General features: G+C 29.8%; 1 protein-coding gene and 1 long non-coding RNA gene across 3 annotated transcripts in view; one reads left to right on the forward strand and one right to left on the reverse strand.

The window, feature by feature from the left end:
• LOC129984607 (uncharacterized) overlaps positions 1 to 21,926 on the reverse strand; it is a 57,462-nt gene extending 35,536 nt beyond the window's left edge. Inside the window, exon 1 of one of the 2 annotated variants that reach the window (XR_008785504.1) lies at positions 21,839 to 21,926. This is a non-coding gene — a long non-coding RNA (uncharacterized LOC129984607). Of the gene's footprint in view, positions 1 to 2,421; positions 2,538 to 21,838 lie in introns of those variants that run through there. The other variant, XR_008785505.1, reaches the window with a different exon arrangement.
• LOC129984606 (uncharacterized) lies at positions 1,091 to 17,414 on the forward strand. Its single transcript, XM_056094533.1, has 4 exons — positions 1,091 to 1,214; positions 9,292 to 9,373; positions 12,640 to 12,722; positions 16,852 to 17,414. The coding sequence occupies exons 2-4, from the start codon at positions 9,307 to 9,309 to the stop codon at positions 17,359 to 17,361; spliced, it is 660 nt and encodes a 219-aa protein (XP_055950508.1). The 5' UTR covers positions 1,091 to 1,214; positions 9,292 to 9,306; the 3' UTR covers positions 17,362 to 17,414.
• Positions 21,927 to 25,140: the final 3,214 nt, after the last annotated feature.

Raw genomic sequence — 25,140 nt, forward strand, 5'->3', positions numbered from 1 at the left:
ATTATAGATGAGCAATGTGTAAGCTATGCTCATATTTCAAATTCAAGTTCTTCTTTTGCTATTATTTTCGCTATTTAAGTATGAATTTTTCAAAATTAAAGATAATAAAAAGAAACGTGTCAAACATTGAAATTCTAACTAAAAAGTCTTTCAAATAGAAAAATGAGTGAAGAACTTATTACAAAATTCCATCATTTTTACAAGTGTTAAACTAGTGAAGTTGTATAAAAAATACGTAAAAATGAAACAAAAACAATATCTGTGTTGAAATTTCCTAAAGAACGAATGGATTCGTTTGTTATTTATATTTTCTTCAAAAGTTTTCCATACAGTTTATTTTAGTCACTTATTTTTAAAATATACACATTAAAACTAAATAAATAAATTCATACATATTTTCTACAAATTACTAAAATAAAAAAAATAACCTAAATAAATCATTAATATATTGATTATGTTTCTTGAATTGTGATTATTGAAATTTGTTGAAATGAATTGATCACTTATGGAAAGAGGTGCCTCATTGTGTGGACTGCCTAAAACTGAAAAAGGCATGAATACGCCACTGAATAGAATATACATTTTGTGGGAAAAAAGAACTCCAAAAAATATGCAAGCGCCACGTCATCTATAAGATTTTTGGATGAAAATATTTCCCTAACATGTAAGAATAATTAAGGAGACTTAACGGGTAAATATTTTCAAACAACTTAGACATTTTAATTTTCCAACATTTTTTATAGTTTACCAAAAACCTAATAAATTGGTGATATATCTTTTTTTTACTTAAAAAAATAAGCCTTTCAATGTAATCTTCATTTGCTATTTTTTTTTCTTTTGAAACAACTGATCCTATTCACACGCTTCCAAAAACACATTCACCATTTTTCCCTTCAAAATTTGCCTTTTTGACTTTCATTGTTTTGATCTTTTCTCTCATCAATCATTCATTGAATGATGGACATTGAGTAACCGGAACTGAACAGGTGGAAACTCTTAAAATACACCAATGTCAAGAAGTATCACCTGCTTTCTTTATCGCACTGATGTTGATTGTTAAATTTGATAACACAATTTTGATTATGGTGCTATTTGATCGCTTCAAAAATTTTCCCACTTATTATCAGAGTATGAAATACAGATTTAAATTGAAAAATTCTTTCTTTTTCTTGGCGACACTCGAGTAGACAGATCTTGGTTCTTTGCATTTCAAGGTAAAAGCAGCACGACTTCTTTTGCATATATTTTATAAAGTTCTAAAATTTTATGTTTTATGTTCCCAACCTGAGGTATTTTCCTTTTTTTAAAAAAACTGTAAACTCCGAGTAAGATTTAATTAAAAAATTGGAAGATTTTCTATCTTTATGCAAAACGGTTTTTTAATTCAAAGTTTTAAAGGCAGCTAGAGATAATTTTCAATGCAAATAGAAACAAAAATTTCAATTTTTTTTTGTTTCATTAAAAACATTTTTGAGAGTGAGTTCGAAATTTGAAATAGATTTCTTTTCAAAGACTTTAAAAAAAAATTAGATTTATATATATAGATATATATTATGTCCACAGTCTTTTTCTTAAAGAAAACCTCCATTCTACTTAAAACATTTCGAGTTTCAGAGCTTATAAAAATGAAATTGAATAATTTTCAATACAATTTAAAAGCCATATATTTTTATTTTTTTTAAACTAATGATTCTTTATTTTAATTCTCATTTTAAAGTTAAAAATATAGAGTTGTTTTATTTAACATCTACCACAATTAAAAGTCTAAAAAGAAAAAAAAAACTTAACAAGTTTTACTAATATTATTTTATATAAATTGCTCATCAGTTTACAAATTAATTTTCTAAAGCTCATAAAGCACACAAATATATATGTGTGTGTGTTTTATAAAAATATTTGTACTAGTTATTATTATTTATTGATTTTGATCTTAACACTGGAATTTAGTTTTTTTAAATGTGGAATTGCATTTTAAATATTACTTAGTTTGAAAGAGATGTGAAAAATGAAATATCAGGTATCCCCCTACTGATGACTTCAGATATATTATAAGAAAAAGTGTTTATGATAGCATTAATTTTATATTTTTTTTGCATGAAAGTCTTAATTGTAATTTTATTTTGCAAATTCACTTTAAATAATGAATATATTATTTAAAAATATTAAAATATTAAAAAAATTAAACTGAGAAATATTCTTAATGAATTTCGAAATCAATGAAATAATATTAAAAATAATATTGAATACTAGAAAACATAATATATTTTGAACATGATAATTATTTATGATAGATAGATAAGATAATATTTCAAAATTAAAATCGATGACAAATCGTTTCATACATAAGACATAGTTATCGATATTTAAAGAATGAATAGGAATAAGCTTGAAACAAATAAAAAATGATTCGAAAAATCTTACTTGTTCGAAATGAATATTTCGTCTGGAATTGGCTGTCTTTTCGTGTAATATTCAATATTATACAACTGTTCGAAACATTTATATATAATAGAAGAAGAGGTAAAAAGACCATTAATTATTTTTAAGAGACATGAGTTTATGGTGTTCCGCGTTGCGATATAGCTGTCAGAGACGAACATCTGTTCTTGAAATCCAGATGCAAATGTCAATTTGCTAATTATTGTTATTGATTTGTTTGGATATTACACAATGCTTTAAAAAATAGTCAATATTTGATTTTTTTTCCTTATTTGTATCATATGTATGCAAATCATTCCATTAATGCTAAATATTTGTTACATTTCTCTGAATATGTAATGAGGCAAGTCATTGCATCATTGTATCATATTTGTTGCTTATTATTATGCATTTTTTGTTCATTAATGAATTTCAGAATAGCGCATCTGTACAGAAAAATGCTGTCAATGCATTTGACACACTTTTTTGCATACTAATAAATTCCTTAAATAGCGCATATATAATGAATCGGATAAAAAACTTTATAAAAATTATTTTTAGAACAATAAAAAATAAAATGTATCATTGGAGAGAAAATAATTTTGTTTATTTCAAGATTGTTGTTTCAAAATTTCTATTTTGAAACATTTTTGAAGAAAGAATGATATATTTCTGATTTTCACTCTTTTTCTTTATTTACATCGTTTGCTGTTTACCATTTGTTTAAAAAAAATTGCAGCTGCATTACATTTAAAAGAAATCCACTTTAGTAAATATGAGCCGTTTATTTTGAAAGTGGTGTAAGTCCATCTTAGATTGAAATTATTTTTGACCGAATATATTACGGCAAAATTTAGCTCCGGTTGCTGCATGGTGAAGCAAATGCGGCCGTTTGAAATCATGTCTGAAATCTAGGGTGTTTTAAATTATTTATCTTTGACAATAAAAATCGGTGGTTGTACAGTAGTTCATAAATAATAAAAATATATATCTTAATTTTGTGTTTCAACAATAACAATATTATTATCCATAATATTATATTCGATAATCTTAATTAGATGCACCTGATTCAGATATAATTAGATGCAGACCTGATTCAGATCTAATTAGATGCAGACCTGATTCAGATCTAATTAGATGCAGATCTATTTAAAGAGGGGTCTAATTACATGCAGATCTGATGCAGGCCTAATTAGAAGCAGATCTGATGCAGGCCTAATTAGAAGCAGATCTGATGCAGGCGCTAATTAGATGCAGACTTGATGCAAGTCGAATTAGATGCAGTTCTATTTAGATACTGATCTGATGTGGGCCTTATTAGATGCAAATTTCAACATATATAGTTATTTACAGCTCTAAGTAGATGCAGTTCTGATGTGGGCCTAATAAAAAGCAGACCTGATTCAGTTATAATTAGATGCGGATCTCATGCGCGCTGAATTAGATACAAGACTGATGATGGCCTAATCAGATGCTGACCTGATATCGATCTAATTAGATGCAAACCTGATTCAGATTAAGATGTGGATCTAATTAGATGATAGATCTGATGCGGGCGTAATGAGATGCAGACTTGATGCAGGCCTAATTAAATTTATGTCTGATTCGGGCCTAATTAGATGCAGGCCTGATTAAGATCTAATTAGATGCAGGCGTGATGCAGATCTGTTGAATATCTATTTAGATGTGTATCTAATTAAATGCATATCTAATGCAGGCCTAATTAGATACATACTTGATGCAGGCCTAATTAGATACATACTTGATGCAGGCCTAATTAGATGAATACTTGATGAAGACCGAATTAGATGCAGTTCTATTTAGATGCGCATCTAATTAGATGCAGATCTGATGTGGGCTGTATTAGATGGGCATTTGAAAATATATAATTATTTACAGCTCAAAATAGATGCAGATGTAATTAGATGCAGTTCTGATGCGGGCCTAATTAGATGCAGACCTGATTCAGATATAATTAAATGCAGTTCTATTTAGATGCAGGCCTAATAAGATGCAGTTCTATTTAGATGCAGGCCTAATAAGATGCAGTTCTATTTAGATGCAGGCCTAATAAGATGCAGTTCCATATAGATGCGGGCCTAATAAGATGCAGTTCCATATAGATGCGGGCCTAATAAGATGCAGTTCCATATAGATGCGGGCCTAATAAGATGCAGTTCCATATAGATGCAGTTAAATATAGATGCGGGCCTAATAAGATGCAGTTCCATATAGATGCGGGCCTAATAAGATGCAGTTCCCTATAGATGCGGGCCTAATAAGATGCAATTCTATTTAGATGCGGATCTCATGCGTACTTAATGAGATGCATCTTATTCAGATCTAATTAGATGCAGACCTGATTCAGATCTAATTAGATGCAGACCTGATTCAGATCTAATTAGATGCATCTTATTCGGATCTAATTAGATGCAGACCTGATTCAGATCTAATTAGATGCATCTTATTCGGATCTAATTAGATGCAGACCTGATTCAGATCTAATTAGATGCAGACCTGATTCAGATCTAATTAGATGCAGACCTGATTCAGATCTAATTAGATACAGACCTGATTCAGATCTGTTGAATATCTATTTAGATGTGTATATAATTAAATGCATATCTAATGCAGGCCTAATTAGATACATACTTGATGCAAGCCTAATTAGATACATACTTGATGCAGGCCTAATTAGATGCATACTTGATGAAGGCCGAATTAGATGCAGTTCTATTTAGATGCGCATCTAATTAGATGCAGATCTGATGTGGGCTGTATTAGATGGGCATTTGAAAATATATAATTATTTACAGCTCAAAATAGATGCAGATGTAATTAGATGCAGTTCTGATGCGGGCCTAATTAGATGCAGACCTGATTCAGATATAATTAAATGCAGTTCTATTTAGATGCGGGCCTAATAAGATGCAGTTCCATATAGATGCGGGCCTAATAAGATGCAGTTCCCTATAGATGCGGGCCTAATAAGATGCAGTTCCCTATAGATGCGGGCCTAATAAGATGCAGTTCCCTATAGATGCGGGCCTAATAAGATGCAGTTCCCTATAGATGCGGGCCTAATAAGATGCAGTTCCCTATAGATGCGGGCCTAATAAGATGCAGTTCCCTATAGATGCGGGCCTAATAAGATGCAGTTCCCTATAGATGCGGGCCTAATAAGATGCAGTTCCCTATAGATGCGGGCCTAATAAGATGCAGTTCCCTATAGATGCGGGCCTAATAAGATGCAGTTCCCTATAGATGCGGGCCTAATAAGATGCAGTTCCCTATAGATGCGGGCCTAATAAGATGCAGTTCCCTATAGATGCGGGCCTAATAAGATGCAGTTCCCTATAGATGCGGGCCTAATAAGATGCAGTTCCCTATAGATGCGGGCCTAATAAGATGCAATTCTATTTAGATGCGGATCTCATGCGTACTTAATAAGATGCATCTTATTCAGATCTAATTAGATGCAGACCTGATTCAGATCTAATTAGATGCAGACCTGATTCAGATCTAATTAGATGCAGACCTGATTCAGATCTAATTAGATGCATCTTATTCAGATCTAATTAGATGCAGACCTGATTCAGATCTGCTGAATATCTATTTAGATGTGTATCTAATTAAATGCATATCTAATGCAGGCCTAATTAGATACATACTTGATGCAGGCCTAATTAGATACATACTTGATGCAGGCCTAATTAGATGCATACTTGATGAAGGCCGAATTAGATGCAGTTCTATTTAGATGCGCATCTGATTAGATGCAGATCTGATGTGGGCTGTATTAGATGGGCATTTGAAAATATATAATTATTTACAGCTCAAAATAGATGCAGATGTAATTAGATGCAGTTCTGATGCGGGCCTAATTAGATGCAGACCTGATTCAGATATAATTAAATGCAGTTCTATTCAGATGCTGGCCTAATAAGATGCAGTTCCATATAGATGCGGATCTCATGCGTACTTAATAAGATGCCTCTTATTCAGATCTAATTAGATGCAGACCTGATTCAGATCTAATTAGATTCAGATTCATGCAGGCCTAATTAGATTCAGATTCATGCAGGCCTAATTAGATTCAGATTCATGCAGGCCTAATTAGATACAGCTCTATTCACAAGCGGATCTCATTAGATGCATATTTGATGCGAGCCTAATTAGTTGCAGATCTAATTTGATCTATTTACATGCAGTTCTAATCAGATGAAGGTGTGATATGACCCTAATTAGATGCAGATTTAAATATATCTAGTTACTTGCAGGTCTAAAAAGATGCAGATGTAATTAGATGCCCGTCTGATGCAGCTGAGTTAGATGCAGACCTTATTGAGATATAATTAGATGCAAATCTACTGAGATGCAGGCCTAACTGGGTGCAGTTCTATTTTGATGCATATCTTATGCTGTATTATTATCGAAACACAAAATTAAGATATGCTTTTTATTATTTATGAAATACTGTAAAATCACCGATTTTCATTATCAAAGAGAGATAGATAGAAACACCCTAGATTTCAGACATGATATCAAGCGGCCACATTTACTTCACCATACAGCAACCGGAGCTAAATTTTGCCGTAATATATTCGGTCAAAAATAATTTCGATCTAAGATGGACTTGCACCACTTTCAAAATAAACAGATTTTCAATACTGTTAAGAGCTAAAACTTCCATCTCCAAAATACTAGAATCTGAATCTTTTTTTACTTGAAATTGTTTATGCATAAAAAAGATCATAACAAGTTTTATCTGTATTACCATTATCATCATTTTTTTCAAAAATGAACCTGCCCCACTTTTAAAATAAACGGCTCAATTTCATTTTAAAGATTCGGAGTAGAATAAAAGTTAATTAATATGTTAGAAGTAGCCAAAATTTTTTAAAATTTAGTATTTAAAGAACAATGATATTCATTGCCATTTGCATAAAAGTGAAGTTTCAAGATTTGGTATGATTTTTTAGCAGAAATTAACAATTCGAATATACATTATAATTGAAAGTTTATTTTACAGACTTTAAGTACATTGGTTTTTGTGTTAAATGAAATTTTTACTTTGGATTACATAATAAAATTATATAATTTTTGGACAAAAATTTAACTTACTTGTTTGAAATTATATAAATATCCATTCTAATGGACAACTGTTAATTTCTAAACTTCTATATTTGAACACATACTTCCAGCTTTTATATTTTTAATGCTGCAAAAAATAATTTTTTACATTATTTGATCAATAAATGTGTAGTGAAAAATTATAAATTGTAACTTTTTATTTAAATTCTTTGTCATATGATTCATATTCAGTAAAATATTCTCGGTAAATAAAAATCTTACCTAAAACAAGCACCAACATCTGCTGATCTAAACAAACACCACCAAAACTGATCTAATTTTGAAGCATGGAATATCATTATTTTAGATAATTTGAGCCCATTTGAATGGTCACCTGGTACAATTCGTTGCAATATATTTGTGTTCGTTGTAATAATAGGTAGCTAAATGTATCATTTGAAAAATATATAAAATGAAATTAGTTAATGTTCATGACATAAATGCAACACAGGTCAAGCCAACTTAATTTTGAGATATCTTATACATTCTTTTTGTCTGAAGGACAAAGGATGGATGAATTTTAAAAAGATTTCTTAATCGAAAATATTATAGCATTATAAAGTTTTAGGCTTGATCCGTTCTGTTTTCATTTTATTTTTAAATATGTTTTTTAATTATATAGTAGCAAAAATGCAGTTATAAAAATCGTGTTTAATAGCGTCGCAACTTACGACAGCATGAATCCTGTAATAAAACAGGAAAAAGCAATGTTGTCAGAATTGTGAAAAATCATATGAAAATCTATTAAAATCTATAATACATCTATTAATCTAGTAAATGTGTACAGAATTGGTAACAACCATAAAAACATTTTTTTTAATTTTAAATTACTGTAAAAGTGTAGTTTTTATTCAATAATATGCTCCTAAATTATTGAGGAAATACGCTAAAATTTAGATTTATTTTTCATTAAAGATCGAATTAAATTTTGGAAGCTCCTTTTTTTGTAATCTCTTGTTATCCAAAAAGCAACTTCGTACCAATTTTCATAAATCTAGGTTTAATAGTCTGTGCTATGAAATAAGAATGATCATTTCATTATAAATGCCGCGTAGTATCACTTTAAAAAATAAGACGTCACGATATATCACAACGTACAGTTACATGTTAAATAACGTGGCGATCCCGATTGCCGTGTGACTTGAATTGATAAGCAGTATCTAAGAAAACTTTTTTAAAATGAAACGTTGGAATGAAATTTTTTGAAGTAACGTTGGAATAAGTTAAATTAAATGACACAATAAGGGAAATAAATAAACAACTTTAATTTAATTTAATTTAAAAGTAAATTAATTGAATTAAGTAATTAAAATTAATTTAAAATAAATTAAATTCAAGTGAATTAATAAGGTAAATAAATGATAATTAATTTTTTAAAATAAACTAAATTAAATGTAAGTAAATTAATAAAGTAAATAAATGATTAGTTAATTAAATTTTAAAAAATAAACTAAATTAAATTTAAGTAAATTAATGAAGTAAATAAATGATTAGTTAATTAAATTTTTAAAAATAAACTAAATTAAATTTTAAGTAAATTAAAAAAGTAAATAATTGACTAGTTAATTAAATTTTTTTAAGTAAAGTAAGTTTATTTAAGTATATTAATAAAGTAAACAAATGATTAGTTAATTAAATTTTTTAAAGTAAATTACATTAAATTTACTTTAAATTAAAATAATTTTATTTTGAAAAAACATGAATAACTAATTTGTTGAAAACATTTTTCATCATTTTCAGCTTTAATCTAAAAATATGATGGGGAAAGGATTTATTGCAATTTTTGCCATACTTCTGATTGGTTTGAGTTCTTTCACGGGCGGTAAGTAATCTTTCACTTTGCACGTATTATATCCCCTGAATTTAGTATTATTATGAATAAACAATTTTACCCACACAAATTTCTTATAAAAATTATAAAACTTTGAAAAAGACTTATTGATTATTGTTTATGTTCTTTTATTCCGTACTATCCGTCTTTGGTGGCCATCTGGTTAGGCAAGGACGTTTGGCGACCATCTTATATACCTATACTGGTTGCATTTACTTTCAGTTTAATTCTTATGTTTAATATGATGGCCATGATTTCCTCAAGAAACTCCTTTTAAATATCGAATGTAATGGACATCAAAGCCATCTTATTTTAAAAGCCTTGTATCTGGTCTATTTAAGAACATATGAATCATCCTAATGGAGTCATATCCTACACTCATGTCCAAAATTAAGGTCACAAACATAAAATCTGCGAAAAATGAAAAACGATTCACTGTGTTGCCACGAAATTTGGCACAGAAGTACATTACAATGGAAGTAAGAATATAGACACATAACAACAGGGAAAAGATTTTAATTGGAAATTAAGAAACAGGATATTTCAAAAAGTGTTACATTATGAATCAGAGAAAAAGCATTTATCTCGGGAAACGCCTGTCTAATATGGAATGTGACCACCGTGCACTACTATACTGACTTCACAACGTGCTTTCATACTGTTTATGAGGGTGTCAATAAATGCTTGGAGCAACAAAGCCCATTCTTCCAAAAACATGGCTTTTAACTCTTGGAGGGTATTAGGAGGGGGGGGGGTTATGCTGTGCAATGGCTCTTCCGAGACCATTCCAAACATTCTCAATAGGATTGTGATCCGGAGTCCTCGAGGGCCAGTCCATACGTTGAATATTCTCTTCCTCAAGAAAATCCTAAACGATCTGGGCTCTATGTGGAAGCGCGTTTTCATCCATAAACATGAAGTCTGGGCCAAAAGCACCCCGGAACAACCTCACATAGGCTTCAAGGATCTCATCCCTATAGTGATGTGCATCGACAGTACCCGCATCGAAGACGTGTAGTGATGTACGACTGCCCAACATTATGCCACCCGGGATAAAGATTACTCTGTCACCAAATCTGTCGATTTCTTTTACGTAGGAGGGATGATAGAGAGCTCCTCGCTCTCTCCAGATGAAGATTCAACGAGTTTCACTCTGTGTGGTAAATCTCGATTCATCACTGAAAAGAACACGCCCCCATTCTTGCTGTGCCCAAGACTGATATGTTAGGTACCACAACAGCCGGGCTTTTCTGTTGGATGCAGTCAAAGGGACACACTCAACTGGTCGCCGGGCATAAAGAGCTCTCTCTGCTAGACGTCTGTATACTTTTTGTCTGGAAATTCTTATTCCAGATGCAGCAGTAAGGTCACGAACAAGTTAAGGAGCCGTTGTCAGCCTATACCGTCGGGCGCTTAGTGCCAAATAGCGATCCTGTGCAGGCGTCTTTGCTCTGTGACGGCCTTGGCTGGCCTTCCTGGTTACAGTACCACTTGTTTGGAATTGATTCCACAACCTGGACACCACTTTCGGTGCCACTTGTAACCATCAAGCCACCTCCGCTTGAGACTGCCCAGCCTCAAGCCTGCCTACGGCTCTCCATCTCAAGGAATCGTCTAAACGATTATGAGATCTCATTCCCACTTGAAACAGGTTAAATGTTTTGTTTCAGTGCAATATTCACAAAATTGCAGGAAAAAATCCCAGATGTCTAAACGGTTTAATTTCAGTAGTTCCCCAAAAACTAATGCTAAACAACATTTTTTCGCACAAAAAAGGTTAATATCGTGTTAGCGGTCCTTCACAATATATTAAATATAATTTGTTTAAATTTTATTGATAGCCATTTAGAATTCCTTTGAAAAACATTTTTGTGACCTTAATTTTGGACATGAGTGTATGATATCGTAGTACTATTGAAAACTGTAGCTGTTTGGTTCATCTATCTTTTATTTTCACGTTATTGTAAATTCACTTCTTTTGCATCCTGTGAACCCCTTTGATAACAGAATTCTTTCCTTCCTCTCCTTAACAGAATTCTTCGCTCCCCCCCCCAACAGAATTCTTCTTCCCTTAGTTTTCAATTATGGAAAAAAAAAATTCGATTAAACATTTCAGGAAACAATGAAAAGGTTTTGAATTTCATTGCAATAATAAAAATTTTCGTTGAAATTTAAAAAAAAAAACAACCCTTTAAATTGCTGTCGAAAATTAGAAGAAAGTACTCGACAATTAAAATGGTATTGTTAAAAAGAAGTTATTTTTTAATTTAAAAATGGTTTAAAAATTGTTCTTGTGCAGTAATATTTTCGGGAGTTATCAAAGTACTCCCGAAAGTACTTAAATTAAGCGAATTAAGAGCAGAAAAGCACTTAATTCGCTTAATTTTTAGTTTATTAAAATTTTAAGAAAACTACCTACTTTCAGCCACATTTTTACTATATTATCTGGCATTCAGAATATCTAACAATAATATGAAGACATCCTAAAATATTTTATGATTATAGGGTAGGATTTTCAACAAGTTTTAAGTCAATTACAGTACTGGTTATGACAATTCTTTAAAAGAGAATTATTATATGATAAAATTGATTTTTGTGTTTACCAAACTTACTAAATTCCATTAACAAATATATTAAAATAACAAGTTGAAAAAAATATTTAAAATCTATTTTTCTAATAAATAAAATGGGAAATATTTCTTTTTATAGAAGATATAGAAGCCAAAAGAAAAACATATATGATGAAAATAAAAATGAGAGGAAACTAAGTCAAAGTTCATATATCAATGGAAAGAAATCGCCAGGCCTTCATTTTTGATAAAACATTATTTTCTACATGTTAATACTAATAAAAATTTATTTTAACAAAAACTTTTTACTTATATTATTTTTGTTTTCTGATCTTTAATACATTCTATAATGCCCTATCATGCAAATTATGGATTCTTAAAACTAATTTTCTTCCAGATTTATTACCAAGAAATAATAACCTGTATCGCATCAAAATGTAATTAATATTAATTAATTAACTGATAATTAAATTTTGAAAACATAAAATTAATCGGGAACACCAATATTCAGAAAATTTCAAAACGCCATCACATTAAAAATGAGTGAAAAATTGGTTATAAAATTTTCCTTTTTGGTAACATAAAATCAATTAAATAAAATTTTGCAATAAAAGGGAAACATTAAACAATTTTATAACTTAAATTCCTTCAGTCTAGTACTTGTTCTGATTTCTTTTTCTTTTTCAGGAACTACTGAAAATAAGGAAATTAATGAAAGAGAGAGAAGAAATTTAGTTTGTTGGCTTGGACTTACTCATCTGGTCCCGCCGGTAAGAGCAATTCTTTTTACACTATCATCTGTCTATCTATTACTTGTATAAAGCTCAATGTGTGTGTGTGTGTGTGTGTGTGTTGGCGCTCTACAGGCCAGACCGTTTGACCTACAGCTACCAAATTTGGTACATGTATACCTTGGAGCTCGGGAATGTGTACCTGGGGTCCCTTTTTTGAATTTTTAATTAGAATTTTAATTATTAATTAAAAACTAACTTTCCCGCCAAAAAAATCTTCATTTTCTCCACCGCTAAATGAGTAAGGCTTCAGGGTTTTTTTCCCCCACACTAATAAGGTTAGGCTTAAGATTTTTCGGCCGATTATTTCAAACGATTCTGTTTATTTTCTTAAAGTTTGATGCATTTAAAACTAAACATTGTTAATGAATCGATCTTTTAGATTCATTCTGAAGTGCTTTTGAATTAAAATAAAACAGAATAAAGGAAATAAAAAATTTCTAATCTGCATATCGTTACCCCAATTGGCGTAGAAAAATTCACGCATTTGCGTTACCGTAATTGGTGATGAAAATTCATGCATGCGCATTGTGTTCTGATTGTTGACAAATATTATCAACGGATGCGGACTTGATTTAAATTACTTTTAGGTTTGTTGTATGCTTTTGTAATTAAATTGTATTTATGTTAGTTATATATTTTTTTTGTATATGCTTATAGTTTTATATCGCTTTTTAAGCAGTTTTTTAACCTGTTTTCAACCGATTATTTTAAACGATTCTGTTTATTTTCTTAGTGTTTGATGCATTTAAAATTAAACATTGTTAATGAATCGATCTGCTCATGATGAATCTGAGAAAATTTTGTTGACAAATACTTGAGATATTACATAAATTAAGAAAGATATTCTTTAGTGCCCATAAAGTTTAAACGCTCAGTGACTGTTTTCAGTAATCATATTATAAAAAAATGCTTTGTTTCAGTAAAAAATATTATTATATAAATTGCAGATTAATCGTTTCCACTTTACGTTAAGGCATAAATTCTACGGGAGCTAACAGAAATTTAGAGAGATACATATTACGTTATGGCTGAAGGTCTTTATAATATGAGTGAATTATATGATTATCAAAATTTGAAGTTTTAAAATATTTTGAAGAAGCTATTAAAGTAGGAATTGCATAAAATATTTAATTATTAAAATTTTAACGAACATTAAGATTGGTGAACCGGCTGGTCGCCAACGGCGGCTAGTGCTCAATAAAGATAGTTTTGAAAGAACAAATTCTTTCTAATCAATAATTTTCAATATTTGCTACTTCACTCATGGCTTAGAAATTCAGAAATGAAAAGAACAATCCTTAAATATAAATTTTACTAGAAGAATTTATTAAAAGAATGACTTGCATACGAAAGATATACGCTTTAGAATTTTACATAAACGCATATCGCCACTCATAATGTAAATTTTCGTATATTAAAATTTTATTTGATTGAAATGTATTAATTGTTACCTATACACATCGCCAATGACGCCAAGTTGCCAATGGTAAAAAATAAGAGATGGTTGCTAAGATTAAAGATCTTGCAAACAGATCAAGCATAATCTATGAAGACGGAACAATAAAAATAAGTTAAATAAATATAAATTCTTTATTCAAACTGAATTTTTTCTTAACTTTAAATGGCTAATCTTTAAGGAGCTTCATTGTGTTATTTAGTTTAGATGTTACCCTGGTATTTGATATTGATAATTTGGAATCCGTTGGCGATGTGAAGAGGTACTAAATAGTAGATTTCAAGTGAATTGAATGTATGATTCTTTGGATTGTAAGCGACGTTTTGTGTCATAATTCTTAAGGTTAAGGTTATTTTTTTTTTTTTTCATTTCTAGCAGAAGTTTCAAAAGGAGTTAACCTGCCTCTCTTCAACCATGAAATCGCTTATATAGTAATTATAAGACATTCCTCCATGGAATGTGTCCAAAACAGAAATCGGCAACCCGCGAACCCCCATATGGCTTTTGTAATTAATAATACACATGTAACAGAACTTTTATAAGACTTTTGACAATATTTGAAGAGATATATTTTTTCGAAATTTACTCTTCTGATTATGAATTTTATTTAATATCAACTAAGTAATCAACTAAGCAATGTTAATGCAGAGTTTTTTTTTGTGTGTGTGTGAGTGTGTGTGTGGAAATGTCATTGCTGTTTAACATACGTTTTTCCCAAACATTTGTCAATGAAAATTTTAACTAAGGAAGTTTTATTAGTTAATAGATTTAGTTCTTAACTTTCGTAATGTGTATATTTTAATTTTGTCATTTATACCAGTTGAATATAAAGCAAAATAGTTAAAATCTACGGATAGCGTTTGACGAAAAAAAATTCTTTGCAAAGTTATTTAAAATCACATTTTTTTCTTTAACGATTGGTTAGTTAGAATTACAAATATTGTGATAGTAATTACAAATAATTGGATTTAGCGTATTCTAACATAAAATAATCAAACAAAGCAAAAACAAACTAGTTATAGAGTAAATTTTTTAACACATTTAAGAACAGCCAAAATAAACTAAGAAATAAATATTAAACATTTATTTTTAGGCAAAATATAACGAATTTTATCATAATATAACTAAGCAAACCAAAGTAACTAGTTTCAAAGAAACAAGTAATACATAAAAAGAAAATTTTAAGTCAATTCCTACTAAGGTCAACAAAAAAAATTATTTTAGTTACTTTTTATTAAATAATTACAATTAATATAAATATGTATATGTAATGATATTTTAACTCTAATTTCAATTAATTTTTTTAACTCTAATTTCAATCTAATTTTCAAGATTTTATCTTAATTTAGCCCATAGTAACTTCATTCTAAAATATTCTCTTATTTCGTGATCCAATTCCACTGTCTTTACTTAATTAATTCAAGAGAAGTTTTTGTTAAATTGCTGAATCAGCTAAAACTAACTTTCCCACACTCCGCGTGAAGAGGCAAAATGCCGCTGATGAGGCAAATTCTTTTTTTAAAATCTCCCTGTTTTTCCCCTACCTTTTCCGCGCTTGTAACGAAAATCCCTATCGAAATCTCGTAATATATTAGCACTATGAAGAAATGTTTTCCCTATCAAAATCATAGGTTATATAAGACCAGGGATAAAATGTCCAAGAGCTTTTTCCTCATTCCCTTTCTATGTCGTTCTGTGTGCTCATTGCTTGTACATATGGCTGCTTCTTCAAAATGAAATAAAACGACGTCACGAAATTAAAAGTCTCTGTCTGTGAACACGATAACTTAAGTCAGATTATTCACTAACTATATAAGGAGAAAATTTATTATAAAATCTTTACGCAATGCTAAATCTCCAATTATATGGAAAAATTTATTATAAAATCTTTAAGTTAGACAATTTTGTAGATTTCTGTTCAATCTAGGATGAAATACATTCTAAAGAATTCTGTATCATCGACTGTCTTAATATAAGTTAACATAGTAACTGCAAATCGGAAAAAACTAGATGAAATCGATAAAAAATTGTTATACATATTTAACATCTAAAGCATAAATCTGAATCAAATTAGGGAGTAAATATGCCAAGGAGAGTAAATATGTCAAGGGGAGTAAATATGTCAAGGGTGATTGTAAGCTATCCCTTGTCAAGGGTAGCTTACAATCACCACATATATGCAAATGCGATAACTAAAAAATGCAATGACTTAAATATTTGAAGCACAGTATACCTAAGTATACCGTACCATATATATATCGTAAGTATACCTATGTGATTTTGTGACAACAATTGCAGCTCTATAACTTTGAATTGCAAACCAAAAAATGCAATTGAAAACCAAATTGCGCATTCGTTGTTCTGGTGTCTGTATAATAAGAATATTCTAGCGATTAATCATCAAAGATCACACTCTAATTGGCTGTTTCTTAACTATTGTTCGTCAGTGGCATAAGAATAATAATATATAAGTACATTTATTAGAAAATAAGCGAGAAAGTTTTGATAGAACCTGTCCAAGGGTTATATTTCCCTGAATGCTAATTCACATTTAAATTTGTCCCCATTCTATTTTACAGTGTCTTCATGAAATAAATAACTGAGCAATAGTTTTCCATCTATAATACTAATTATGCGAATTTTCTTTAGGTATTCCAAATGGCTGTTAAGCACGTTCGCAAATACGATCCATTACCAATCGGCTCTCTTGTGCTTGGAGAATTGAAAAATGGCACATTTAGCGGATTGAGGACTTTGCGCAACGACTCCGATGTCAATGTCTACTGTGATGGTGGCAAGGTGATACTGAATACCACCCTCAACGTGAACAATGCTTCCATCGATTACAAATGGAAGCAAGGCTTGTTGATCCTCGACCTGTTTGGATCCGTCTGGACCAAAGTCCAAAACATCAGATTCCGTTTCGAGGTCACCTTGAACATGGATAAAGGAATCAAGTTGGGGCTCACCAATACTAAAGTAATGAAAGTGGAAGGCTTGAGGTTTGGTTTCAAGGGATTGGGCGTGCTTAATCCTGTGGTGGATCTTCTCGGAGATTTGGTGCTGGACCTATGGAAGAATCAAGTTGCCAACTATATGGAGCAACTTATGATAAAATCTTTGGAAAGAGAGCTTCTCCACTTGAACATATTGTATTGATCAAAAGAAAGATGAGTTATGTACAAAATGTATTAAATTGCTTTTAAAATTGAGTTTTGTAAGTTTTCTTTATCCAAATGATTGGAAGTATTATTTCTGAATTAACAAGCCATAGCTGCTAGTTGTATTTATAGGTTTATAGTTCATTTAGACAGTCGCTGTGAGCAATAAAATAAATTATCTCATATTAATTGCATCTGAATTACCTGGGCCGATTATCTGTTTTGACAGTTCTTCAATTTTCTCATTTAAAACTGAGTAATGTAAACTATAGTTGATAAAACACCGTATCACCATAAACGTTCATAAAACACCGTAAACATCACCGTAAATTTGGGGTTATAGAAATAACTCCATGAAATAAAATAATTGTCATTTTCTCATCGATATCACGCGAAATATTACATAGAATATAATTTTTCAGCTGTATAAATCTAAATTAAATTAGAATATAGCTATTACGTTTAGTAAGTCGAATTATATTCAAGATTATTTAGCAAAACGCAGTGATACATCGGTATTGCCAATCTCAGCTGTTATTATCGGTAAGTACAAAAAAAAAAAAAAGTGACTAATGCCCAGCATAGCAATCCAAAATGATAAATACTGCTTTATGCCAATAATCTGTTGATGCATTAGATTCGATATTTTGGCTCACGGTATGACAAAATGAATTCAATTTTAAATATCCAATTAATTATTTACAGCCAAGCATTCACTAAATTTAAACACAATAACGGTAAATATAACGAATAACGATAAATTCTATATTTAGGATCTATTAAAATATATATTTAGGATAAATAATGAAGGGTTCAAGAGTTTAGGTCTGATTTGACCCAGTTTATTCGGAGTTTCATGGCATAGGAACCTCCTTGGTGATTATATTGCACCAAATAAGTAATTATTAGTTTCTAAGATTATCTAAATTAAGATTAAAAAAATCTCTTCTAAGAGTAAAATGTCTTGAAGACTTTCGTTAAAAAAGCAAAATTCGTCAAAGAATCATTGGCAGATCGATATTTCAATCTGGAATACCATGATAAAATTTCAAAATATAGCAAATTAAGTAAAAATAATTATTTAAATAAAAATATTTTAAAATATATCATGTTTTTGAAACGGACTAAAAAGTATGAAATGACTTCTCCGAGTAAGTCCGTACTGAGCTTAGGATTGGGACTAAGAGAAATTATTTTATACTTTTGAGCCCGATTAAAAATGTAGCACATTAATTTTTTTTATTTGAATCATTATTTTCTGCTTTATAGTCTTGTGTAGGCGAAATTATGCAATGGATTTTAAACTAACTTCTTCTTTAACTAGAGGTAAACAAACAGAAAGCGAGATTATGAACAAGTGTTAAAATCGTTCAGATTTTTAAGAGCTTAGAACATGAAATTGTTGTTGTTGTTTCTAATGGTACTTGTCATAGACAAGTCCACTGACTTTAAGATGTCATTTGTGGTTTTAAGCCAAGGGTACGTCTCTTGTTTTTTCAGTAGCGCCATCTAGGGCCAAGAGTACAACTTAGCTACAAACACGTCACAAACCTTTTTACGGGACGGACTTCATTCATGCATTTCATTCACTCGTCCACAGATCGTAATTTAGACCTGAATCAAAGAACGATCACTCCTGATCCAGTACCCCTTTTGCTTTAAGCAATGCAATATATTTTAAGAGTACAAGATGTCCTACTAAAATATTACGATGTTTTCGTATATTTTAAATGGCATTCAGAATATGAAACAATGTTTAGGAGATATTATGCAATATGTTATGCTTATGGATTATAACAACGTACTATACCTTTCTACCACAAAAGATTTTGCACAATGACGTGAAAATATAAAGACTTTAATTACCAGATCATCAGCGAATGTAGATTAAAATATTTTTCATAACATTCTTACAACACCATGATTACACTATTACACTATTGATTGATCACCATCATGTTCTCCTGTCAATATTTTATTTATAATATTAGAATGAAAGCACAAGTCAATATTCGTTTTTTCATCAAAAGAAGTTTAGAGCTTTTAATCTCTTCACGTCATGCATGTACAATCAATTTCCAACACATTTCGAAGCAAAACTTGTTTTTATTCAGTAGGAAACTGTAAGTGTTGTGAGGTGCATGGTACATAAATAAGAGCATTTTTAGTCTGAAGTCCTTTTTCGAAGACGTTTTCGTATTTCTTTATTAAATAGATATAATAAAGAATGAGATTAGTATGAAAATGGTACAGAATATTGTTAAAGAAACAACATCTAAAGCTGAAGTAAATTTTTTCAGTGAACAACAATCTGAAGTTGAAATGGCGGAACCATATGTAATTTTCAAAATTGCTTATGCTTTCGGAATACCAAAAGCACAAAACAACAAGCAAAGGAAACTATGGAAGGCATTAGGTTTCACACTCATAACTTTTAGTTACATTTTCTTTTTATACAGCATACTTTTTAACGTGCGTTTGTTGTTTATTAGGTGCAATGATTTTCGGTGCACTAAATTTGCACTATCTTATATTACCCGCAGTCTGGCAATTGCTGTAACACTTCACGTTACATATTCAAGACGATTTCTAATTGGACATTTATTGAAGGAAATCAGAAATGGGGAACGAAAGAATGAATTTAAATCAACCAATAATCGTAGTACCAATTTCATTGCAAAATCTTTAGTACTTTTTTTCTTAGTTGCTCTTAATGCAATTATTACTATTTTGTGCACGGATGTTACATTTGTAGAGATTTCTTTTAAAGATTTCATGCTTCGATATGATATTCATGCGAAATTATCGACTAAAATAATATATAATGCTATTTGTATTTCCATTAAAGAAATAGTGAAGGATGCCACACCTTCATTTCTATCATTATTTTACATTCAAGTGTGTTTGATTTTAATTAATTTGATAAATAATACTAAAGAACAGTTGAATTCTTTGATTGATAATACCAACAACAGGTTTCAGATTGTAAAAAATTTCATTGGCCAATACAGTATTCTACACAGATTGACTTTGCTAACAGAATCAGTATTATCTGTCCAAATATTTTGGCTCATGACCACTCAATTCATAATTCTTTACACATCGCTGTCGCAAATACTGGGATATTTTGGCAACGAAAGTTTATTGTTTTACTATGTTTCTTTGATTTTCAGTTTAATGCACAGCATATCGTTCTTTGCTATCATTTTCTTTGCTTCTCGAGTACAGAAAGCAGATGATAAATTAAGAGATGATGTGAATGAAATGGTGTTCTGCCTTGGACAAAGAGACGAAACTAAAAAGAGCAGTAAAACACTCGAAAAATTCATGAAATCTAAGAAGCAGTTGGTTCTGTCAGCCTGGTATGTTTTTAAATTCAAAACGAGTCTTATTTTTACTTCTGCTGGTGTTCTGACAACTTACAGCTTACTTATGTTGCAATTGGATAAGTCTGACGAAGTTGTCAATCCCTGATTAGATCGCGAGGTCTGTTCATTAAGGGCTCGAATTGGATAAAAAAGAAGTCAACTTTTCGTAATTTACGATACATTATTCTTTCATTTATCAGTATATTCCCCATTTGTAGCAATACAGTTATTTCATCTCTATATCCATTAATCACTGTGTTCTTCGAAGCCCTCAGAACTTAGGTTCTTCAGCTGCCTCGCCGTTTCACAATTTGGATAAGTATCACGAAGCTGTCAATTCCTGATTAGATAAGCGAGGTATGTTCATTAAATGTTCCATATTGTCTCAGTTCATCCCTTTTTGCATTTCATGTGTAAAAAGATATCACAGGTGACTAAATTTAGAAAGTTGGAAAGGTAAAGTTAAACAATTAAAGATAAAGATTAAGAGATAAAGTTCTACAATTATCAAATCATGACTATATATTAATGGATAATATTATATTAAGATTTTGGAACGATTTTCACACCTAATTATTTTACCCTTATTGCTTTATGAGAATCGTTAGAATAAAGTATTTTAAATATATATATAATCATTTGGAATATGAACAAACTAACAGAAAGCACTTAGATATTTTCTTCATCTCATGAGAAGTTTTATATAATTAATAATATTGTGAAGCAAATTTTTCTAACATGCCATGAATTGAGCCCATTGTATAGATACAATGAACTGCCTTTTAGAAGTAGAAAGAAATGTTCTGACACACAAACATATACAGAATATTCTTTGAAAAAATGTTCGTCTATATATTCATTTCACATATTTGAAAATTTAAAGTACGAGTTACTCTGTGAATAAATGGAATTATTTTACTTCTCTGTGGGCGTAACATAGTTGTCAATGTTGCGTAATGAACACTCTGTGTATACATAAAACATTGCTGGCTTCTACATCAAGAAGGAAAAACCGAAACAAATTTTTTTCACAATTTTGGGCCTTTTTTTTTCCATCCCATTTTATTGATATTTTACCGAAAAGTAATAAATTGAAAAATTACGTACCGAAAACGTTTGATTAGAAGGAAGTCCATCTTGATCACAAAGGTTAAATGCAAAAGGAATGTTTTTTCGGTACCCACGCTTTTACTCATTGAATGCACGAGGAGACCTTGGGATGACCTTCATCACGTTCATGATTTAAATCAGAACATTGCAGCTGGAAATAAAAAAGAATTTTTATACAAACATAGAAATACAAAATGAAGTAGAAGATCGCTCCATTTATAATACGGAACATTCCAATTTTAAACATAGGAGAGAACCATTCTGTAAGTAATATTTTTAACTTAAAACCTTTTTGTATAAAATGTTAAAGCATACAAAATCTTTTTTCAAAACGTTATTTTTGAAATAAAAGACAATTAAAAAAAAATTGCGATAGAGTTTTAAATTCTTAACGTTAATCAACATAGGAGAACGTATAAATTCCTTTCTTGCAAAATTGTTTGCAATAAATTTTTTAAAGAATTTATAATACTTGAAGGACAAATTTCACATAAAGGAAATTGGTATTCTTTGAAAAGGTAAAATTTTAATTTTAAGATTGTGAAAAAAAAATTTCGGAATGATTTCCTCAGAAATTTCTATAGAAAAAAAAGCAAAATATTAATTAATATCTCATAGCCTGTTTCATCTGTTTCATTTTTTCACTTCGGTTTGAGCGATTGGCCTTTTGCTTGCTTTTGAACATCGCTATATTCCTAGTTTTAAACCAAGAAAAAGATGTGAAAAAGATATGTTGTTAAATAAAACAGAAGTTTTGAAAAATGGTGGTAGGATAGCTCATAGTCGATTTTAATGCGTTTAATTTTATTTAATGATGATAAAAAGAAATATTTGCAGAAATGAAATTAGCATCATTGAAATGGTAAAATTTTTAATTTTATGATCCTATAAAAATATTTCTCCTGAAATAATTTCACCAGAAGTTATTATGGTTAGAAAAGTGAAATTTTAATTCATTTATAAATAATTGAATAGTAAATTAATTTTTAAATTTTGAAAAATGGATAGTATTCTTTCTTTTGCCTTAAATAATATGCATGCAAAATTTGGTTGAATTTGACATGTTTGTGTCGGAGAAGACGTAGACCATACACAAATATATACATACACAGACACAATGACTTTTATTTATAGTAAAACAAAACTATCTAATGTGCTAATTTTCAAATTTATTTAAACCAGATTTCAAACTCATATAAAAGAATTATTGAATAAAATTAATAAGTATAGCGTTTTAAACATAAGATTTATACTGTTGTCATTTAACTGATTGAATGTAAGCTTAAAATTCCAAAAAAGATTTTTGTTTTTATAGTACAATGTTTTATTGAATTCGTTATTGAAGCTATGGAAATGAATGAAGTTTAATATGAATCTCAAATTTAATAACGTTTGCTTATATTTTTGCAATTTTTTCAGTGTTAGCTACAAATTTTTAGTGTTACCACTTGTGACTATTATTATAACTATCATTTGTCTTCTTTATACCTTTAAAGATGTTCGAGGGAAAAACCTATTGGTTATCTTATTCATTTCCATAATCTGACATATTTTGCTTTAAGTTTCATCGAAAGGGATTAGAACAAAATTTGCATAATGAAACAGTTCATCTTCTTATTGATCAATTGGGTTCAACATTTTACACTAATCAAAATTAGGATATAATTATAGCTCGCTAAAATTTATGCATCTAGTTTGTGTTTTTGATTATTACTTTCGCAAATGCACGGTAAAACATACGAATTGGTAAAAAAATCAATTAAATGATAAATATAACAAGAGATTACACGATTCAAAATTTGACATACCTATTATCGATCGTGATAATAAAATCTGATGCCAAATTTCATCTGTCTAGTTTAATGCATTGTTTATTTAATGTTGTCATATAACCATAGAAGCAAAGACAGGCATATTTCTCGTAGATAGCTTATGGCAAAATTTGATAGAGGCCTAAAATGTTGATTTAAATTCCACGTACCATGTTTGAAACTTATACTATGTTTTTAAATTATAACATTCACAGACTGACAGATATAATTTTAAAGATATTCAACTTGACCAAATGAATCCTTTTTTTTAATCATTAGAATAAACTTAAATGATAAAACACACTTGTTTTAACTAATATCGATTAATTTAACTATGGTTTTAAAGAAAAGTTAATAAATTTTAAAAAAATAGACAATTTAAAATATTTAATCAAATTTCTGTTTTTCTTTTCTCTAAATAAAATTTTTAAAATTAGTAACACTTCATTTATCTAAATATATCGTGCCAATCTTGGCGAGTTTTTGGTGATTAATCCCTGTAAACGTAAACGAGAAAATAAAAAAATAAATCATTTCTGTAATTACCTTAATTTTTTCATCTCACTATAAATATCATATTTCGTATAATTCCTTTCAGGCTGAAAGATGGCGGAAAAAGAATTTTCTCGAGTTGGCATTTCATTCTTTTTGCTTTTGATTACCTCTCATTTTTTTACTGATGGTGAGTAATAAAAGAATACTTGTATTAAAATGTAAGTGAAATGAAATGATGTTTAATTTCGAATTGGCAATTCAAACAAAAGCAATATTCAATGTTTAAAAATTAATATTCAAACCGTTCATTAGAATCTTTTATAATTGCGGAATGAAACAGACAACATATTATGTAGGAAATATTTACAGAAAAATTATTAATAAATAAAATTAACAAATATATGTTACAACGTGCTCGTCACAGTTCTAAAGTTTTATTAGAAGTATATAATTTTTTACTTCATAACAAGCATTTGTTTAATTAGCATTCCCTTTTGAACTTAGACAAGGATATGTTAATATGAGCATCAGAATTTCGAATCATAGTTCAGTTGAAGAGGATGACACCATGACTGGCCACGTACCCTCCATTGTAAGAAAACTTTGCTTTTAGCAGATTTCGTATAGCATGTAACAAGTCGGTGTACATTGTAAATCTTTAATGAAATAAAATATGAATTAACGATCGTCAGATACCGTCTACTATTATGACACAGTTGTCTTTATTAAAACAATGGTTTCATAGTGTAATCCAATAGCATCTAAATTTTATTGCACTATGGCTGAAAGTTTTGAAGTAAAACAACATCTGTCTTCTGTTTAGTTTGGGAATCCGAAACTTATCGTCTGCAATTTGAATAAACATATCTTTATTCTATCTGGCAATATTTTCACCTCATTTCGCGGTATTTGCTCTATGTATGATGCTTTCAGTCTTAACTATTAAAATTAGAAGAGTACAGATGCCAACTCAATACTATTTTTGGATTATAG

Source organism: Argiope bruennichi, chromosome 9 (assembly GCF_947563725.1).
Source record: "Argiope bruennichi chromosome 9, qqArgBrue1.1, whole genome shotgun sequence".
NCBI classification, from domain to species: domain Eukaryota; kingdom Metazoa; phylum Arthropoda; class Arachnida; order Araneae; family Araneidae; genus Argiope; species Argiope bruennichi.

Excerpts from the sequence above, each read along its gene's own strand:
- LOC129984606 (XM_056094533.1), top strand. The coding sequence starts at position 9,307 with ATGATGGGGAAAGGATTTATTGCAATTTTTGCCATACTTCTGATTGGT. Across the intron at positions 9,374-12,639 it reads TTTGAGTTCTTTCACGGGCG|GAACTACTGAAAATAAGGAA; the intron begins GTAAGTAATCTT and ends TTTCTTTTTCAG. Across the intron at positions 12,723-16,851 it reads TTACTCATCTGGTCCCGCCG|GTATTCCAAATGGCTGTTAA; the intron begins GTAAGAGCAATT and ends AATTTTCTTTAG.